General features: G+C 44.6%; 2 protein-coding genes across 2 annotated transcripts; one reads left to right on the forward strand and one right to left on the reverse strand.

Annotated features, from left to right (window-relative positions):
- Positions 1-2,656: 2,656 nt before the first annotated feature.
- cldn6.2.L (claudin 6, gene 2 L homeolog) lies at positions 2,657-6,646 on the reverse strand. Its single transcript, NM_001088863.1, is given in 2 exon segments — positions 2,657-3,564; positions 6,630-6,646. A coding segment is annotated over 1 exon segment (645 nt). The 5' UTR covers positions 3,531-3,564; positions 6,630-6,646; the 3' UTR covers positions 2,657-2,885.
- A 5,820-nt stretch (positions 6,647-12,466) lies between these two features.
- cldn6.1.L (claudin 6, gene 1 L homeolog) lies at positions 12,467-15,784 on the forward strand. The gene is given in 2 exon segments (NM_001093287.1): positions 12,467-12,480; positions 14,944-15,784. A coding segment is annotated over 1 exon segment (645 nt). The 5' UTR covers positions 12,467-12,480; positions 14,944-14,975; the 3' UTR covers positions 15,621-15,784.
- The last annotated feature ends 1,908 nt before the right edge of the window (positions 15,785-17,692 follow it).

Below are 17,692 nucleotides of genomic sequence, written 5' to 3' on the forward strand. Positions count from 1 at the left end.
AAGAGATCCCTGGTGCACAGCGAAAATGAGGAAACGGCAACCTCACGAGTCAATGGTAGCGGGAATTCACCAGCACACAGGTAATACAAGCAGGTTATACCTTGCTAGAAGTTTATTGCAGCATGCAACGTTTCGGGGTTACCCCCTTTATCAAGCATGCTTGATAAAGGGGGTAACCCCGAAACGTTGCATGCTGCAATAAACTTCTAGCAAGGTATAACCTGCTTGTATTACCTGTGTGCTGGTGAATTCCCGCTACCATCTTTCCCTATTAATAACATTGGCATCAAGCAACACCTTTACCATGCGCTACATAAAGTAAATGTTTGGGGCCTCTGACACTTAATGAAAGCTTGGAGCATTTTTTGGGCTGAAGAATCTCATTTCTATCTACTTATTGCCCCTCCAAGTGAATTATTTTTGCCCATGGGGCCTTTATCTTTTCTTGCTGCTGTTGCCTCTAGACTGGTGGAGCTGGCCCTCTAGTGGGTGTTAGAGCAATCACAGAGGGACTCCGGCTAAAGCCGGTTATGGTTCAAAAGCTAACAATTCCACTATCACCCCCTCTCCCCAGGCCCGGTGCTTTGGGGTTATCCTAGATTCTGCCCTGTCATTCACTCCTCATATCCAGTCACTTATTAAATCATGTCACTTCCACCTAAGGAACATATCCAAAATACGATCATTTATCACCCACGACGCTGCCTAAATTCTTATTCACTCTCTCATCATATCACGTCTAGACTACTGTAACTCTCTTTTAATTGGCCTTCCCCTCCAGAGACTGTCACCTCTCCAGTCCATAATGAACACTGCTGCGAGGCTCATACACCTCAGCAACCGCTCCTCCTCTGCCTCGCCATTCTGTCAATCCCTGCACTGGCTTCCGTTACCTTTCAGAATCAAATTCAAATTAATGACCCTGACATTCAAAGCACTTCATAACTTTGCCCCACCCTACATCTCTGAACTCATCTCTATATACTCACCCAACCGCTTACTACGCTCCTCTACTGACCTGCTACTCAACTCTTCTCTCATTACCTCCACATTCAAGACTTTGCAAGGGCTGCACCCCTCCTCTGGAACTCTCTCCCACGGTCTGTCCGACTTTCTCCCAACCTTTCTGCTTTCAAGAAATCTCTTAAAACGCACTTCTTTCGAGAGGCCTACCCTCACTCTGCTTAACTACCAAATACAACACCACATACAACACCCACTTAATTCGATCTTGCCCACTCCCACACCTTGTGTATTATATGCTCTTTTGCATAGGGCCTTCCTCACTTTTTGTACCGGTATTGATTGTGATGTATGTAACTCCATATGTTCTATGTATATAATTCATGTGATTTAGTTGTATAATCACATTTACTTTACAGTGCTTCACAATATGTTGGCGCTATATAAATACATATTTAATAAAAATAAAAAGGGGAGAATGATGCACCAATATAGTCCTGTTTCTCAATTTCATTAGCTAAGGGGTCCCTTACTATAAAGTGAATGTTCAAGGTGATTCCAGGTCAGAGGTTGGACCTACAAGTGCTTGAACTAGAATAGTTTACCAACTGTCTTCTCTAGACTTCAGCACTCTATATGATTATTATTATTATTATTTGGCAAGGGCCCTCCTTTACTCAAGGTTACAGGCAAGAGACGCAAAGGCTTGGGAGGGGTGAGAATTAGGACAAGTTGTGAGCAGAATTTCCATAATACGAGGAGCAGCTGGGGTGAATCAGGGCATGACCACACATGCATTTGTTTTTTTCTTTGGAAGTCAATGTTTCTTCTTGGCAGGGCCTACTGCCCAGGTTACCCTTGGGCTCCACCTTTTAGGGAAGCCATGTTTATTTAGTAGTACAGAGCCCCATGATAACTGATGGTAGCGCTAGTTGTAATGGTCCGTGTCAACCAGGATTGTTCCTGCTATGAGGCATGGTGGGAATCGTGAGCTAAGCCAAGACACTTTGACCCATGGAAAGTACTTCTTTCTGCCACCTCTGCCTATGACCCCCAGACCTACACCAATTTCCCCTGCCCACTTACCCATTCAGGAACTAAAAGAATAAGTGTAGAGTACTCCTTTTATTCATTTTCCAGATCAGAGCCTCCCCAGTTGGACCCTAGGCAGCTGCTGCTTACACCTAGTTCTGACCAAGCCCTTCTTACCAGGGGTGGCAAAAGCAGCAGCTCTAGAGCAACAATTTTCAGAATGATTGGTACCTGGGGTTTTCCGGATAATGGATCTTTCTGTAATTTGGGTCTTCATACCTTACCATGTAAACATTAAATAAACCCAATAGGCTTATTTTGCCGCCAATAAGGATTAATTATATCTTAGTTTGGATCAACAATAATCTACTGTTTTGTTATTACAGAAAAATGGGAAATTTTAAATTTAGATAAAATGGAGTACAGAAATGGCCTTTCTGGATAACGATTCCCATACATTTATTGCAGTAGGGAGCTCTTCAGACAGCCCTGTAAAGGAGAACCACAGAAGTCAGCTACACGGTTTCTGTGCCAATGCTGAATTGCTATGCATTTTCTTTACGCCAGTTCTCTGGTGTTAGCAAATTATGTTAAAGAGTTGGGATCAAAAAACAAGAGACTTTAGAACAAATCTTTAGGCAAGAATGAATCAAAGAGCAACTAATGGAGAAAGTTTTATTTAAAAGTTTACAAAGTTATATATAAAAAAAAAAAAAGTCTGTGGCAGCTAAAAAAAAAATCCAAGAAACAGACAAGTCTCCACAAATGCGCCCCCCCCCCCACAAACACACAATACATGCAGTCCAGACATCTGCTGAAGGAACGGATAAATATGTCCCATACTGTATATAAAGAGTGAATGCAATTGTCCAAGCCAGCGAGTTATGCCCTTAGACATAGTTCTTGCTGGGGTAGTCACTCCGTGCTGGGCCTGAAGGGGCAGTGTATCTGGCAGAGTAGGGAGCGTCGTTCTTCTTGGGGCAAGAGCAGCACAGGAGGCCTCCACCCAGGAGCATCAGAGCAGAGGAAGCCCACCCTATGTATATGGCAGCTCCCAGTTCTCTCTTCTGAGCCTCCACCACCAGGGGATTGTAGAAGTCACGGATGATGCTGTTTGCAGACCAGCAGACAGGGATGAGCATGAGGATACCAGCCACCAGGAAGACCACACCCGATACCATGCTGACTTTGGCCTTGGTGTTCTCATCTTCTATGCAGTTGGTGCACTTGGCTCCCACAATACCAACAAGCATGGCCAGCAGGGCTACCAGTATACAGATGACAGTAAGGGCACGGGCAGCCTGCAAATCCTGAGGAAGAGCCAACATGGAGTCGTAGACCTTGCACTGCATCTGTCCAGTACTCTGCACAATGCAATTCATCCACAGTCCTTCCCAGATGATCTGTGCCACCACTATGTTGTTCCCAATGAAGGCAGTCACCCTCCACATGGGCATGGCACAGGTGATTATACATCCCACCCAGCCAATGATGGACATTGCCATGCCAAGGACTTGGAGACCAGTAGAAGCCATCTTTTACAGTGGAGAGTGGTCAAGGTGGAGAGATCTGAAAGACAATTAGCAACGTTAGAATGTTTCAATGTCCATCCATATAGTGATGTGTGATAGGCCCAGTTTATAATGGTAAAGGCTACCAGTTCTTGAGCACAATTTAGGAACAGATTCCGATAAGACACAAGCAGACAGCCTTATACCACAACATTTATTAGCTATGTGAGGCCTTGGGTTTAGGGAAACCACCAAACTACTCAAGTAGAACAATGGAGCAGACTGCCTGTCTAGGCCAGGTTAGGACCCAAAAAAAATGGGTCTCCATATTGGTTATGGTGGGTCACCATGACCCAGTGCTATTTTACCAAGCACTTCACACCATTTTGGATAGTGGTAAAATCAGTATCAGCTCCTGCCCATGGAGTACACACTCACATACACTATGGTCAATTTAAACAGAAGTTACCCTACCTTAAGTTTTTTGGACTCAGAAGATATCTGGACCAGACCCAAACAGGAGATTATAAAAAGGTGCATGCATACAGTGCCCAGGCTGGAACCAAACCCCAGGACCACATTGATGCAAAACTGCAGGGCACAAATGCCCAAGGACAGTGCCCTGGGTTCAGTTCCCGAAATCTACAGAGAATTGTTACGCTCTCACTGCATTTGCAAGGGATCCTTCCCACAATCTGAAAATTTACGGGGGGCAGGAGGCTCAATGAAGAAAATAGGAGAGTTGGGAAAAGTCAGGATGAAGGAAGCTTCTGTATTAAAGGTGGTTCCCCTTTAAGTTAGCCGTTAGTACGTTCTCGAGTACGTTCTCGAATAGCCAATTCTAATCAACTTTCAATTGGTCATTATCATTTTATAGTTAAATTATTTGCCTTCTGACTCTTTCCAGCTTTCAAGGGGGAGGGTCACTGACCTCATCAATAAAATAATTGTTCTCTAAGGCTACAAATGTATTGTTATTTTATATTAGTCAGGTTTCTGTTCAGGCCTCTCCTATTCCAGTCTCGTATTCAAACCAATGCATGGTTGCTAGGGCAATGTGGACCTTACCAACCAGATTGCTGAAATTACAAACTGGAGAGCTGCTGAATAAAAAGCCAAATTAAACGACACATAAAAAATGTAAACCAATGTCAAGTGTTCTCAGATCACAGCAAAGGAATTCCAACGGCACACAGGACTGTGAGAAACCTTCAAAAATTTATTTCAATGCGGAGTGCGATGCAACGTTTCGGGGAGTAAAACCAGTGTTCTCAGATCACCATCATAAAAAAAATAAAAAATAAAGGTGAAACTCCCCTTTTAACTGTATTTTCTATGATAAAGTCTCCCCACCCTCCTAAAGTGACTGGTGTTGTTGGACTACAGCTCCCACCACTCCCACAGGGATGCTGGGAGTTGTGGATATAACAAGTTGATTCACTATGTAGAACCACACTGGGCCTGTAGGTGGCGCAATTGTATATTCATATTAATGTGCAGACACTAAGAAGTCTGATCTCCAGCTACTGAGAATTAGTGCATGGTATCCTGCAGTTAGAAATGCAATGTGCCTTGATCCCCCATGGAACTAAACACTGTATGGAATTTCACATGATCGCAATGGATAAGAGATACGAATAACCCAAATTCAATGCAAAGTCCAATGTTATACTCCAGCTGCTGCCTATAAACTGCAATTCTGCCGAGTGAGACATACAAGGCTGATGTACAACCAAAGCGGGTTTATAAAAACTAGACTCCTTACAGCACAAGGCTTATTTTATATAATCCATCATTTATTTATATAAATGGGTTTTAGGTCCAGGGAACAGCATTCTGTTGTAAAACGTAATCCCCTCTTCTTTCCAGGACAGGCAGATTAGTATGGAGCATGCGGCAGGTGATTACCTTTAATGGCTCACCCAAAATAAATAGACTCTAAAGCCACTTTCTTTAGCCAAGGTTGCAGTTGGTTAGCCATAAAAGGGATCACTGCAGTTACCCAATAAAAATTAATAAAGTTACTCATTATTTGCTTAAAGAATAACCCCACTCTTCCCAATATACAATTAGTTGAATATCCAGTATCGGTGCCTTAATATTCACTGCTGGTTCCGACTCCTGAAACAAGGTAGCAGAAGCCAGAACTCCCGTTGCAAAGGGTGTAATGAATGTATATTGGAGCAGGAGGGGCCACTGAAGGGAACCATAGAAGTGGGTTTGGGAATATGTAGGGAGGAGAAGGTGGATATACATAGTGTAGGGAGGAGGATATTTTTTTTTCTCCCTCCCACCCCAGCAGGTAACCTGATCATACAGGATTCCAGAGAGCACAAAGGGACAATGAATCCCACTCACAGTGGGCAAACAAAATGCCAAACCAGCCCCCCCCCCTTTCATTCCTGCTGGATTTCCAACATTGGACTAAACACCCTCACAAACAAACAAAGCAGAGACCCCTCTCCCCTGTAGTATTTGGGGCTATTAAAGCTCCCCTGGGGCTAGCAGGTGCAGGGCAGTTAAAGGGATATGGGCAACAGCACCACAGGGGTTAAACATTATAATACCATCACAGCCAAAAGGGTTTTTTTTTTTTTTTACAGTAACTGGCCTATTCCTTTGTGGTTTAAAGCCATTTTTGGAGGGGTGGGCAGTTAAGTTGCAAACCATTAATGAAATTTTACTTTGTAACCCATAGCAACCACTCAGCAGTTAGTTGTGCAATTAAGACTACTAAATATGTCCATTCCCCCCCCCCCACCAGTAGTTCTACCGACTGTTCCTACCAAGCCTATTACATTTGAAAGGTTGAGCACAGCCCCAAAACATACCCTAAAGAAATGATGGGCTAGTGGGGCCTTCCAGTAAAACTGCAACTTTCAATTGCCTAATGTCCCCCAAATGGCACAAGTCACTCAGTAATTGTCACTGCCAATCTTATCGTTGGAAGCAAAGCAAGTGCTGACACCTCCCACCCAACAGGTGAATATCTGCCTAATTAACTCACATATCCCACATACTGAACCTCTGACTCCCCAAACACCTTCTTATTGTCCCCCCCACAAAGTACCAAGGTAACCCCCATCCCAGGAGCCAAACTCCTAACTGGCAGAAACTTCTTACCTGCAGCAATGTCCAGCCAGCTACAATATCAGCTCCTCTTCAACCCCCAGGGGGTTTTATAGAAAGGTGCTCCCACCCCCATTGTGATGTCAGCAGCTGGGCACCAACAAGGCAAAGGTAGAAGCACAATGGGGGATGTGTAGAGACCTCCCACACCTGGGGGGAGAGTTTCACTGAAACCCCTGAGAGTGGGATGGGGAGGGGGTAGATCACGCATCCTATTTTGATTGTCAGCTTCTGGGGGGAGATGACTGTGTCTATGTCTATCAAGCACCTGTTTGGAAGCATAACCCATAAACATGTTGTTGTGTATTCTCTGTTTGTGTATTCAATGTTTGTGTATTCTCTGTAGCCTGGCCCAGCAAGGTGTGCTGCCACTATTGTGTAAACACACGGGAGCCAGCACAGGCAGCATCAACAGACACACATCAGAGTGATACACAGGGACACACACAGCAAAGTGATACACAGAGACACACATCAGAGTGATACACAGAGACACACACACATCAGAGTGATACACAGGGACACACACAGCAAAGTGATACACAGAGACACACATCAGAGTGATACACAGGGACACACACACATCAGAGTGATACACAGGGACACACATCAGAGTGATACACAGGGACACACACACATCAGAGTGATACACAGGGACACACACATCAGAGTGATACACAGGGACACACACATCAGAGTGATACACAGGGACACACACATCAGAGTGATACACAGGGACACACACATCAGAGTGATACACAGGGACACACACATCAAAATGATACACAGGGACATACACAGCAAAGTGATACACAGAGACACACACAACAAAGTGATACACAGGGACACACACAGCAAAGTGATACACAAGGATAAAAGCATAACACTGAGATGCACGGATGTAAAATGCATATACACATGGATAGGAACAGCAGACAAGTCCAGAGGAATAAAGGGACTGGTAAACTGATATTAAGGGATAAAGGGACAGCACTGTATGAACATTTATGGTTTGAAGAAAAGGCAGAGAGATGAAACATGAATGATTAGCAGTAGAGCAGTGAGTAGTACAGGTATAAGGAACAGGAGGGGGTATGAGATAGAGCAGTGAGTAGTGTAGGTATAAGGAACAAGAGGGGGTATGAGGTAGAGCAGTGAGTAGTGCAGGTATAAGGAACAGGAGGGGGTATGAGGTAGAGCAGTGAGTAGTGCAGGTATATGGAACAAGAGGAGGTATGAGGTAGGGCAGTGAGTAGTGTAGGTATAAGGAACAAGAGGGGGTATGAGGTAGAGCAGTGAGTAGTGCAGGTATAAGGAACAGGAGGGGGTATGAGATAGAGCAGTGAGTAGTGCAGGTATAAGGAACAAGAGGAGGTATGAGGTAGAGCAGTGAGTAGTGCAGGTATAAGGAACAAGAGGGGGTATGAGGTAGAGCAGCGAGTAGTACAGGTATAAGGAACAGGAGGGGGTATGAGGTAGAGCAGTGAGTAGTGCAGGGAACAGTATGAGGAGCAGTGAGTAGTGCAGGTATAGGGAGGGGGTATGAGGGTAGAGCAGTAGGTATAAGGAACAGGAGGGGGTATGAGCAGTAAGGTAGGAACAAGAGGAGGAGGCAGTCAGGTATAAGGAGGGGGGTATGAGGTAGAGCAGTGAGTAGTGCAGGTATAAGGAACAAGAGGAGGTATGAGGTAGAGCAGTGAGTAGTGCAGGTATAAGGAACAAGAGGGGGTATGAGGTAGAGCAGTGAGTAGTGCAGGTATAAGGAACAGGAGGGGGTATGAGGTAGAGCAGTGAGTAGTACAGGTATAAGGAACAGGAGGGGGTATGAGGTAGAGCAGTGAGTAGTGCAGGTATAAGGAGGAGGGGGTATGAGGTAGAGCAGTGAGTAGTGCAGGTATAAGGAACAGGAGGGGGTATGAGGTAGAGCAGTGAGTAGTGCAGGTATAAGGAACAGGAGGGGGTATGAGGTAGAGCAGTGAGTAGCAGGTATAAGGAACAGGAGGGGGTATGAGGTAGAGCAGTGAGTAGTGCAGGTATAAGGAACAGGAGGGGGTATGAGGTAGAACAGTGAGTAGTACAGGTATAAGGAACAAGAGGGGGTATGAGGTAGAGCAGTGGTAGTGCAGTATAAGAACAGTATGAGGTAGAGCAGTGAGTAGTGCAGGTATAAGGAACAGGAGGGGGTATGAGGTAGAACAGTGAGTAGTGCAGGTATATGGAACTGGAGGGAGTATGAGGCAGAGCAGTGAGTAGTGCAGGTATATGGAACAGGAGGGGGTATGAGGCAGAGCAGTGAGTAGTACAGGTATAAGGAACAGGAGGGGTATGAGGTAGAGCAGTGAGTAGTACAGGTATAAGGAAAAGGAGGGGGTATGAGGTAGAGCAGTGAGTAGTGCAGGTATAAGGAACAGGAGGGGGTATGAGGTAGAACAGTGAGTAGTGCAGGTATAAGGAACAGGAGGGGGTATGAGGTAGAGCAGTGAGTAGTGCAGGTATAAGGAACAGGAGGGGGTTGAGGTAGAGCAGTGAGTAGTGCAGGTATAAGAACAGGAGGGGGTATGAGGTAGACAGTGAGTAGTGCAGGTATAAGGAACAGGAGGGGTATTGAGGTAGAGGCAGTGAGTAGTGCAGGTATAAGGAACAGGAGGGGGGTATGAGGCAGAGCAGTGAGTAGTACAGGTATAAGGAACAGGAGGAGTATGAGGTAGAGCAGTGGGTAGTACAGGTATAAGGAAAAGGAGGGGTATGAGGTGAGCAGTGAGTAGTGCAGGTATAAGGAACAGGAGGGGGTATGAGGTAGAACAGTGAGTAGTGCAGGTATAAGGAACAGGAGGGGGTATGAGGTAGAGCAGTGAGTAGTGGCAGGTATAAAGGAACAGGAGGGGGTATGAGGTAGAGCAGTGAGTAGTGCAGGTATAAGGAACAGGAGGGAGTATGAGGTAGAACAGTGAGTAGTGCAGGTATAAGGAACAGGAAGGGGTATGAGGTAGAGCAGTGAGTAGTGCAGGTATAAGGAACAGGAGGGAGTATGAGGTGAACAGTGAGTAGTGCAGGTATAAGGAACAGGAAGGGGGTATGAGGTAGAGCAGTGAGTAGTGCAGGGTTATAGGAAACAGGAGGGAGTATGGGGTAGGAGCAGTGAGTAGTGCAGGATATGGAACAGGAGGGGGGTATGAGGTAGAGCAGTGAGTAGTAGCAGGTATAGGGAACAGGAGGGAGTATGAGGTAGAGCAGTGAGTAGTGCAGGTATATAGGAACAGGAGGGGGTATGAGGTAGAGCAGTGAGTAGTGCAGGTATAAGGAACAGGAGGGAGTATGAAGGTAGAGCAGTGAGTAGTGCAGGTATAAGGAACAGGAGGGGTATGAGTTAGAGCAGTGAGTAGTGCAGGTATAAGGAACAGGAGGGGGTATGAGGGTAGGAGCAGTGGTAGTGCAGGTATATGGAACAGGAGGGGGTATGAGGTAGAGCAGGGGCGGTGGAAGGGGGGTAGGTAGGCATGGGTAGTAAGGTAAGGAACAGGAGGGAGGTATGAGGGTAGAGCCAAGTGAGTAGTACAGGTATAAGGAACAGGAGGAGGTATGAGGTAGAGCAGTGAGTAGTGCAGGTATATGGAACAGGAGGGGGTATGAGGTAGAGTAGTGAGTAGTACAGGTATAAGGAAAAGGAGGGGGTATGAGGTAGAGCAGTGAGTAGTACAGGTATAAGGAACAGGAGGGAGTATGAGGTAGAGCAGTGAGTAGTGCAGGTATATGGAACAGGAGGGGGTATGAGGTAGAGCAGTGAGTAGTACAGGTATAAGGAAAAGGAGGGGGTATGAGGTAGAGCAGTGAGTAGTACAGGTATAAGGAACAGGAGGGAGTATGAGGTAGAGCAGTGAGTAGTACAGGTATAAGGAACAGGAGGGGGTATGAGGTAGAACAGTGAGTAGTGCAGGTATAAGGAACAGGAGGGGGTATGAGGTAGAGCAGTGAGTAGTGCAGGTATAAGGAACAGGAGGGAGTATGAGGTAGAGCAGTGAGTAGTGCAGGTATAAGGAACAGGAGGGAGTATGAGGTAGAACAGTGAGTAGTGCAGGTATAAGGAACAGGAGGGGGTATGAGGTAGAGCAGTGAGTAGTGCAGGTATAAGGAACAGGAGGGAGTATGAGGTAGAACAGTGAGTAGTGCAGGTATAAGGAACAGGAGGGGGTATGAGGTAGAGCAGTGAGTAGTGCAGGTATAAGGAACAGGAGGGAGTATGAGGTAGAACAGTGAGTAGTGCAGGTATAAGGAACAGGAGGGGGTATGAGGTAGAGCAGTGAGAGTGCGGGTATAAGGAACAGGAGGGAGTATGAGGTAGAGCAGTGAGTAGTGCAGGTATATGGAACAGGAGGGGGTATGAGGTAGAGCAGTGAGTAGTACAGGTATAAGGAACAGGAGGGAGTATGAGGTAGAGCAGTGAGTAGTGCAGGTATAAGGAACAGGAGGGAGTATGAGGTAGAGCAGTGAGTAGTGCAGGTATAAGGAACAGGAGGGGGTATGAGGTAGAGCAGTGAGTAGTGCAGGTATAAGGAACAGGAGGGAGTATGAGGTAGAGCAGTGAGTAGTGCAGGTATATGGAACAGGAGGGGGTATGAGGTAGAGCAGTGAGTAGTACAGGTATAAGGAACAGGAGGGAGTATGAGGTAGAGCAGTGAGTAGTACAGGTATAAGGAACAGGAGGGAGTATGAGGTAGAGCAGTGAGTAGTGCAGGTATATGGAACAGGAGGGGGTATGAGGTAGAGTAATGAGTAGTACAGGTATAAGGAAAAGGAGGGGGTATGAGGTAGAGCAGTGAGTAGTACAGGTATAAGGAACAGGAGGGAGTATGAGGTAGAGCAGTGAGTAGTGCAGGTATATGGAACAGGAGGGGGTATGAGGTAGAGCAGTGAGTAGTACAGGTATAAGGAACAGGAGGGAGTATGAGGTAGAGCAGTGAGTAGTACAGGTATAAGGAACAGGAGGGGGTATGAGGTAGAGCAGTGAGTAGTACAGGTATAAGAAACAGGAGGGGGTATGATGTAGAGCAGTGAGTTGCACATACTGCCAGGCCCAGACTGGCAATCTGTGGGTTCTGGCAAATGCCAGAGGGGCTGCTATAAGTTGCCATAGAAAGTCAGTATTTAGTGGGCTGGTGTGGGCTGATTGGGCCTCTGTGTACCTCAAATGCCAGGGCCTATTTTAATTCTCAGTCATACTGCTCAGGTCTAATGTGTCTGATTCTAAAGATATCATTGGGTGCAAGTGCCACTCTAATAATCTTCCCCTTATCTGACTGCCAGGACGGCTGCCAACCAGTTCCCAAACATTCCACCCTCCTTTTTACCTTATAAACCCCATTTGCCCGACTGACAGTACAAGTGGGGGGCACATACACAGGCACATACCCATATGAATACCCATATGTACCAACCAAATACATTTCATTCTGTCCTATGGGCACAGCCTTGGCTATAGAGAGTAGTGTGTGCGGCTTGTCCCATACAAACCAGTGTTTCCGACTTTAAGTCCCTTGTGTGGCTGATCCCTATTAGGCATAGATTTGATGTATTTTATTTATTCATTTTGTGTGTGTGTTTGCACGTTTCCACTGTAGACAAATAAACACAGAAGTATTAGGGATAAGGGAGCAAGCCATTATCTTCCCTCCCCTCTGTGAGTAGGGGTTTCACTGAAACTCTCTCCAGGTGTGGGAAGGTATTTCCTAATCTCTCATTGTCTGTCTGACATCCCAGCTGCTGACATCACAATGGGGGTGTGGGCAACTGTGTATAAATCCCCCCTCAGGTGCAGAGAGAGCTGACAGTGAACTGGTTTCTGCTGCAGGTGAGTCTTGGGAATGATGGGGCTGGTGTCTGAGTGCTGGTCAAGGAAGTGGTTTAATGGGTTGGGTGCGTAGCCTTTGGGTGCGTAGCCTTTGGGTGCGTAGCCTTTGGGTGCGTAGCCTTTGGGTGCGTAGCCTTTGGGTGCGTAGCCTTTGGGTGCAAGTGATGAGGCTTGTTTATTGGGGGAGGTTGACTAGCAGTTTTGGGTTTCTCTCTCTAGTAACTGTTTTTAATTCTTTTATTAACTGTCAGCAGCTTGTGCTTTGTATATAAATGTCTACCAATGATCCAAGGTTGGGGATGGTGTAATGGTTTTCCTAGTTAACCAAAAAGTGTTCTTCTTGCCTTCAACCTTGTTGTAAAAGCAATGCTGGCTTCTTGTATAGTCTAAAGCCCCCATACAGTCTCTATTCTACATGGCTGCCCCTGTTATATTTTATATGTAAGTTTTTTTCAAACTTGTATCCTCTGGCTACTTATGACTAGGGTTGCCACCATTTCTGGAAAAAAAATACCAGCCTTCCTATATATCTTTTTTCCATATTCATAACATTGGGATCAACCAGCATTTTTACTGGCCTGACCAGTAAAATGCCAGCCAGGTGGCAACCCTAGCGGCCCCTAATCCTGTGCTATGAGCCCTTCTCTCCTATTAGTGCTGGCGGCACCATTGTATGTGGGTGACAAACCATAATGTCACTTGATGTGATGCATTAAATCTTTACTCTTCCACGGACACTACTCTGATTCTCAAGCTCATACCTATCTAGTGATGCATCCCTGGGAATAGAAAATTCTTTGGAATCTTGGGCATGGTATGAACCACAGCAAATTGGCAATCAATTCTGCCTCCCCTACTTGGAAACGTTAAAGGGATACCGTCATGGGGAAAAAAATTCTTTCAAAATGAATCCGTTAATAGTGGTGCTCCAGCAGAATTCTGCACTGAAATCCATTTCTCAAAAGAGCAAACAAGATTTTTTTTATATTCAATTTTGAAATCTGAAAGGGGGCTAGACATTGTCAATTTCCCAGCTGCCCCAAGTCATGTGACTTGTGTGCTGATAAACTTCAATCACTTTTACTGCTGTACTGCAAGTTGGAGTGATATCAACCCCTCACTCCGCCCCCCCCCCAGCAGCCAAACAAAAGAACAATGGGAAGGTAACCAGATAACAGCTGCCTGGTAGATCTAAGAACAACACTCAATAGTAAAAACCCATGTCCCACTGAGACACATTCGGTTACATTAAGACACATTCAGTTACATTAAAGTGCAGGCACAAGTCGCATGACTTGGGGCAGCTGGGAGATTGACAATATGTCTAGCCCTATGTCAGATTTCAAAATTGAATATAAAAAAATCTGTTTGCTCTTTTGAGAAATGGATTTCAGTGCAGAATTCTGCTGGAGCAGCACTATTAACTGATGTGTTTTGAAAAAAACATGTTTTCCGATGACAGGATCCCTTTAAGAGTTGCAGACCTAATGTGAGCAAACTATGATGTTAAACTACTTGTTACTGGCTACATTTGTCGTTAAACCTTTGAAGGGGTTGTTAGCCTTTAAATTAAGTTGGTATTATGTAGAGTGATATTCTGAGACAATATGCAGCTGGTTTCATTTTAAATTTTTTTTGCTGTTTTGAGTTATTTAGCTTTTTTTAATAAAGTGCTCTCCAGTTTAGCATTTCAGCAGTTTGGTTGCTAGGGTCCATTACCCTAGCAACCATGGATTGGGAAGGAGAGGCCCTGAAATTTTTTTTTTTTTTTTTTTTTTTTTTTTAGGTCAGTGGCCTAATTTGAAAGATAAGGGGGGGGTAGAGTCAGAAGAAGGCAAATTCACACTATAAAATAGAAAAATGAAGACAAAGTTAAAGTTGCTTAGAAATAGCCATTCTATAACATACTAAAAGTTCAAGTTAAAGGTTGAACCACCCCTTTAAATATCTTTCTATGGCTACTCGGCTCCTTAAATGTCCATTGCCCACTAATCTTCTGCCCTTGGGGAAAACCTATGGCAAAAAAAACATTTTAAATAAAATATCTTTATGTAGTTTGTAGGTTACCACCACATTTAATTCTTTTTCAGGGCACGATCACAAGATAAGGGGTGGGGGGAAAAATGATTGCACTGGTTCATTTAGACCTGCACTATGCCCACCTAATGCCAGAAGACCACAATTGTAAAAATCATGCCACAGCTCTTATAATTATACTAATCCTAGAATCCATTTTGGACGCCCTTAATATTATAGACAAAATGTTCTGTTTTACTTTATGGACCAGCAGTCGTGTAACCTGAACATCACTTTCCTATTTGGTTGCTGCCTTGAAACATTGTCTGTGGCATCTATGACTAGAATAACCAACATGGTCCTAAACTCTGGTCTGGATTAATGACAAGATTATGCTTTAAAATAAACATTGATGGCAACTTCTAACCCTACTGTCTTTTCTTACAGCTTTCTTCACCTTGACAACTCCTGTAAAAGAAATGGCTTCTACTGGTCTCCAGATCCTTGGCATGGCCCTTGCCCTCATTGGCTGGGTGGGATGTATAATCACCTGTGCCCTGCCCATGTGGAGGGTGACTGCCTTCATTGGGAACAACATAGTGGTGGCTCAAACCATCTGGGAAGGACTGTGGATGAATTGCATTGTGCAGAGTACTGGACAGATGCAGTGCAAGGTCTATGACTCCATGTTGGCTCTCTCCCAGGATTTGCAGGCTGCCCGTGCCCTTACTGTCATCTGTATACTGGTAGCCCTGCTGGCCTTGCTCATTGGTGTTGTGGGAGCCAAGTGCACCAACTGCATAGAAGATGAGAACACCAAGGCCAAAGTCAGCATGGTATCCGGCGTGGTCTACCTGGTGGCCGGTATCCTCATGCTCATCCCTGTCTGCTGGTCTGCAAACAGCATCATCCGTGACTTCTACAATCCCCTGGTGGTGGAGGCTCAGAAGAGAGAACTGGGAGCTGCCATATACATAGGGTGGGCTTCCTCTACACTGATGCTCCTGGGTGGAGGCCTCCTGTGCTGCTCTTGCCCCAAGAAGGAAGATAACCACTACTCTGCCAGATACACTGCTGCTGCTTCCCAGCCACGAAGTGACTATCCCAGCAAGGATTATGTCTGAGGACACGACTAGATAATCATGGACATTTTTTCCTGTATTAATGTTGGGGGTTCTCCAGCAAGGGCACTTGAACTGAAGGGGTGTTGGCTTCTGGAGGCTATTTTTGTGACTTTTAGGCTTTTTATAGCATGCAATGATTTAATAAAATGGATGTTTGTTTTGTATAGCTTTTGTCTTGAGTTAATGCGGACCTCACTCTAAAGTCCACACAGTCAGGTTGTGTTACGCGTCACACAAGTGTCTAATGTCCTGTTGCTTTCTAGCCCCCTCCAATCCTCTGAACTCTTAAGATACTATGCCATGGGAACATTTGAGTTTTTGAGCTAAACAGTCCTACCTCTTGTAGGCCAAAGTGGAAACAACTTTCCAAAAAGAAATTTTCAACCTCGTTCCACCAAGTTGATGGGTTAACTTTGTATTTTGTTTTTAGTTCATTTACACTGGTGTCCTAAAACTTGGCATCTAATTGGCTGCTGCTAGGGGTTGATACTCATGGGTAAAATCCCTAGTAGATAACCAAGATTCTTTATCTAGCCATACAAAAAGTGAGCGGTAACCCCCCCCCCCCCCACACATTATCTTACATATATAGTTTCTTCATTTTAGAAGGATTTACGCTTAAAGGCTTTGTACCAATGGGTATTCATTTTTTGCATATCACTTGAGAGTATTGGCTCCCTTAACTACATGCCCATGATACAGAATGAGTTCAGGAAACCTGTGAGATGGACTGCTGCAAGTACAACTATTTTAAAATGCCTCTTACCTTAAAGGCAAACTGCCAATCAACTCAAAGTTTATATCTTATTAAAGGAGAAAAAAAAGTGCCTTAAATAGAAGGAATTGTGCTTAAAGTGTTTCAGGCTGATTTATTGAATATTTCTACAAAAAGCCTAAATCTTTTCCTCTTCCTGCTCCCTGAATTCCCAGGCTGTGCAGGGGAGCTGGCGGCTCTCCGTTCACTGCACTGTATGACCGGAACCAATCAGCAGCTAGCAGGACCTGATAGGGAACTGAAGCATGTGTGTGATTGGCTGTCCCCCTCCTACTGTGCTTCTGGTATGGACATGCCCACCCCTCATATGAAACAGACAGGGACCAGAGAACATCTATAGGGAGCTTCAATAAAGGGGCTATTTTTAAACCTAACTTTGCACCATGTAAAAGCAACACCATATATTGCATATAATTGCCTACAAAATTATATATATATATATATATATATATATATATATATATATATATATATATATATATTCTATATCAAACAAGGGAAAGTTGTGCTCACCACTTTTTTTTTTTTTTTTTAAAACCATTAGGCGGGGGTGCAATGAGGGTGTGACCACAAAATACATATAGTCAAATACAAGAGTCCTCTGCACTCAACCCATTATCAATATATTTAAGACAGAGACATTTTGTGCATACTGCTACTGAAAAATGCCTTACCCTTTAAACAACACAGGGATTGTTTGTCCATATATTGCAATATATTTAAGATGGCCAACTACGGTGACTAAGGTGATCCCACTGGTGTCTAATAAAAGGGCAGCCAAGTTTGGGGGTTTTACTTTGAAAGCAGCTAGTAAGTTGCAGGTAAAACCTAGTCCCTTTGTAAAATTTATAATGAAGCAATAGAATTCTTAATGAATCAGATAAAATTGAGCATAGGGCTGGCCAGATATGGGATGACTTTGACGTAGTTGGCCAGCTTAAATATATTGCAATATATGGACAAACAATCCCTGTGTTGTTTAAAGGGTAAGGCATTTTTCAGTAGCAGTATGCACAAAATGTCGCTGTCTTAAATATATTGATAATGGGTTGAGTGCAGAGGACTCTTGTATTTGTCTATATGTATTTTGTGGTCACAGCCTCGTTGCACCCCCGCCTAAAGGTTTTAAAAAAATAGTGGTGAGCACAACTTTCCCTTGTTTGTTATAGTTATACAGGAGCAGTGACCAGCTCCATGTTGTAGCCCCCACCCTTCCCAGCTATAGTCAGGTGATCCCACTGGTGTCTAATAAAAGGGCAGCCAGGTTTGGGGGTTTACTTTGAAAGCAGCAAGTAAG

This window comes from Xenopus laevis, chromosome 9_10L (genome assembly GCF_017654675.1).
Source record: "Xenopus laevis strain J_2021 chromosome 9_10L, Xenopus_laevis_v10.1, whole genome shotgun sequence".
NCBI lineage: Eukaryota > Metazoa > Chordata > Amphibia > Anura > Pipidae > Xenopus > Xenopus laevis.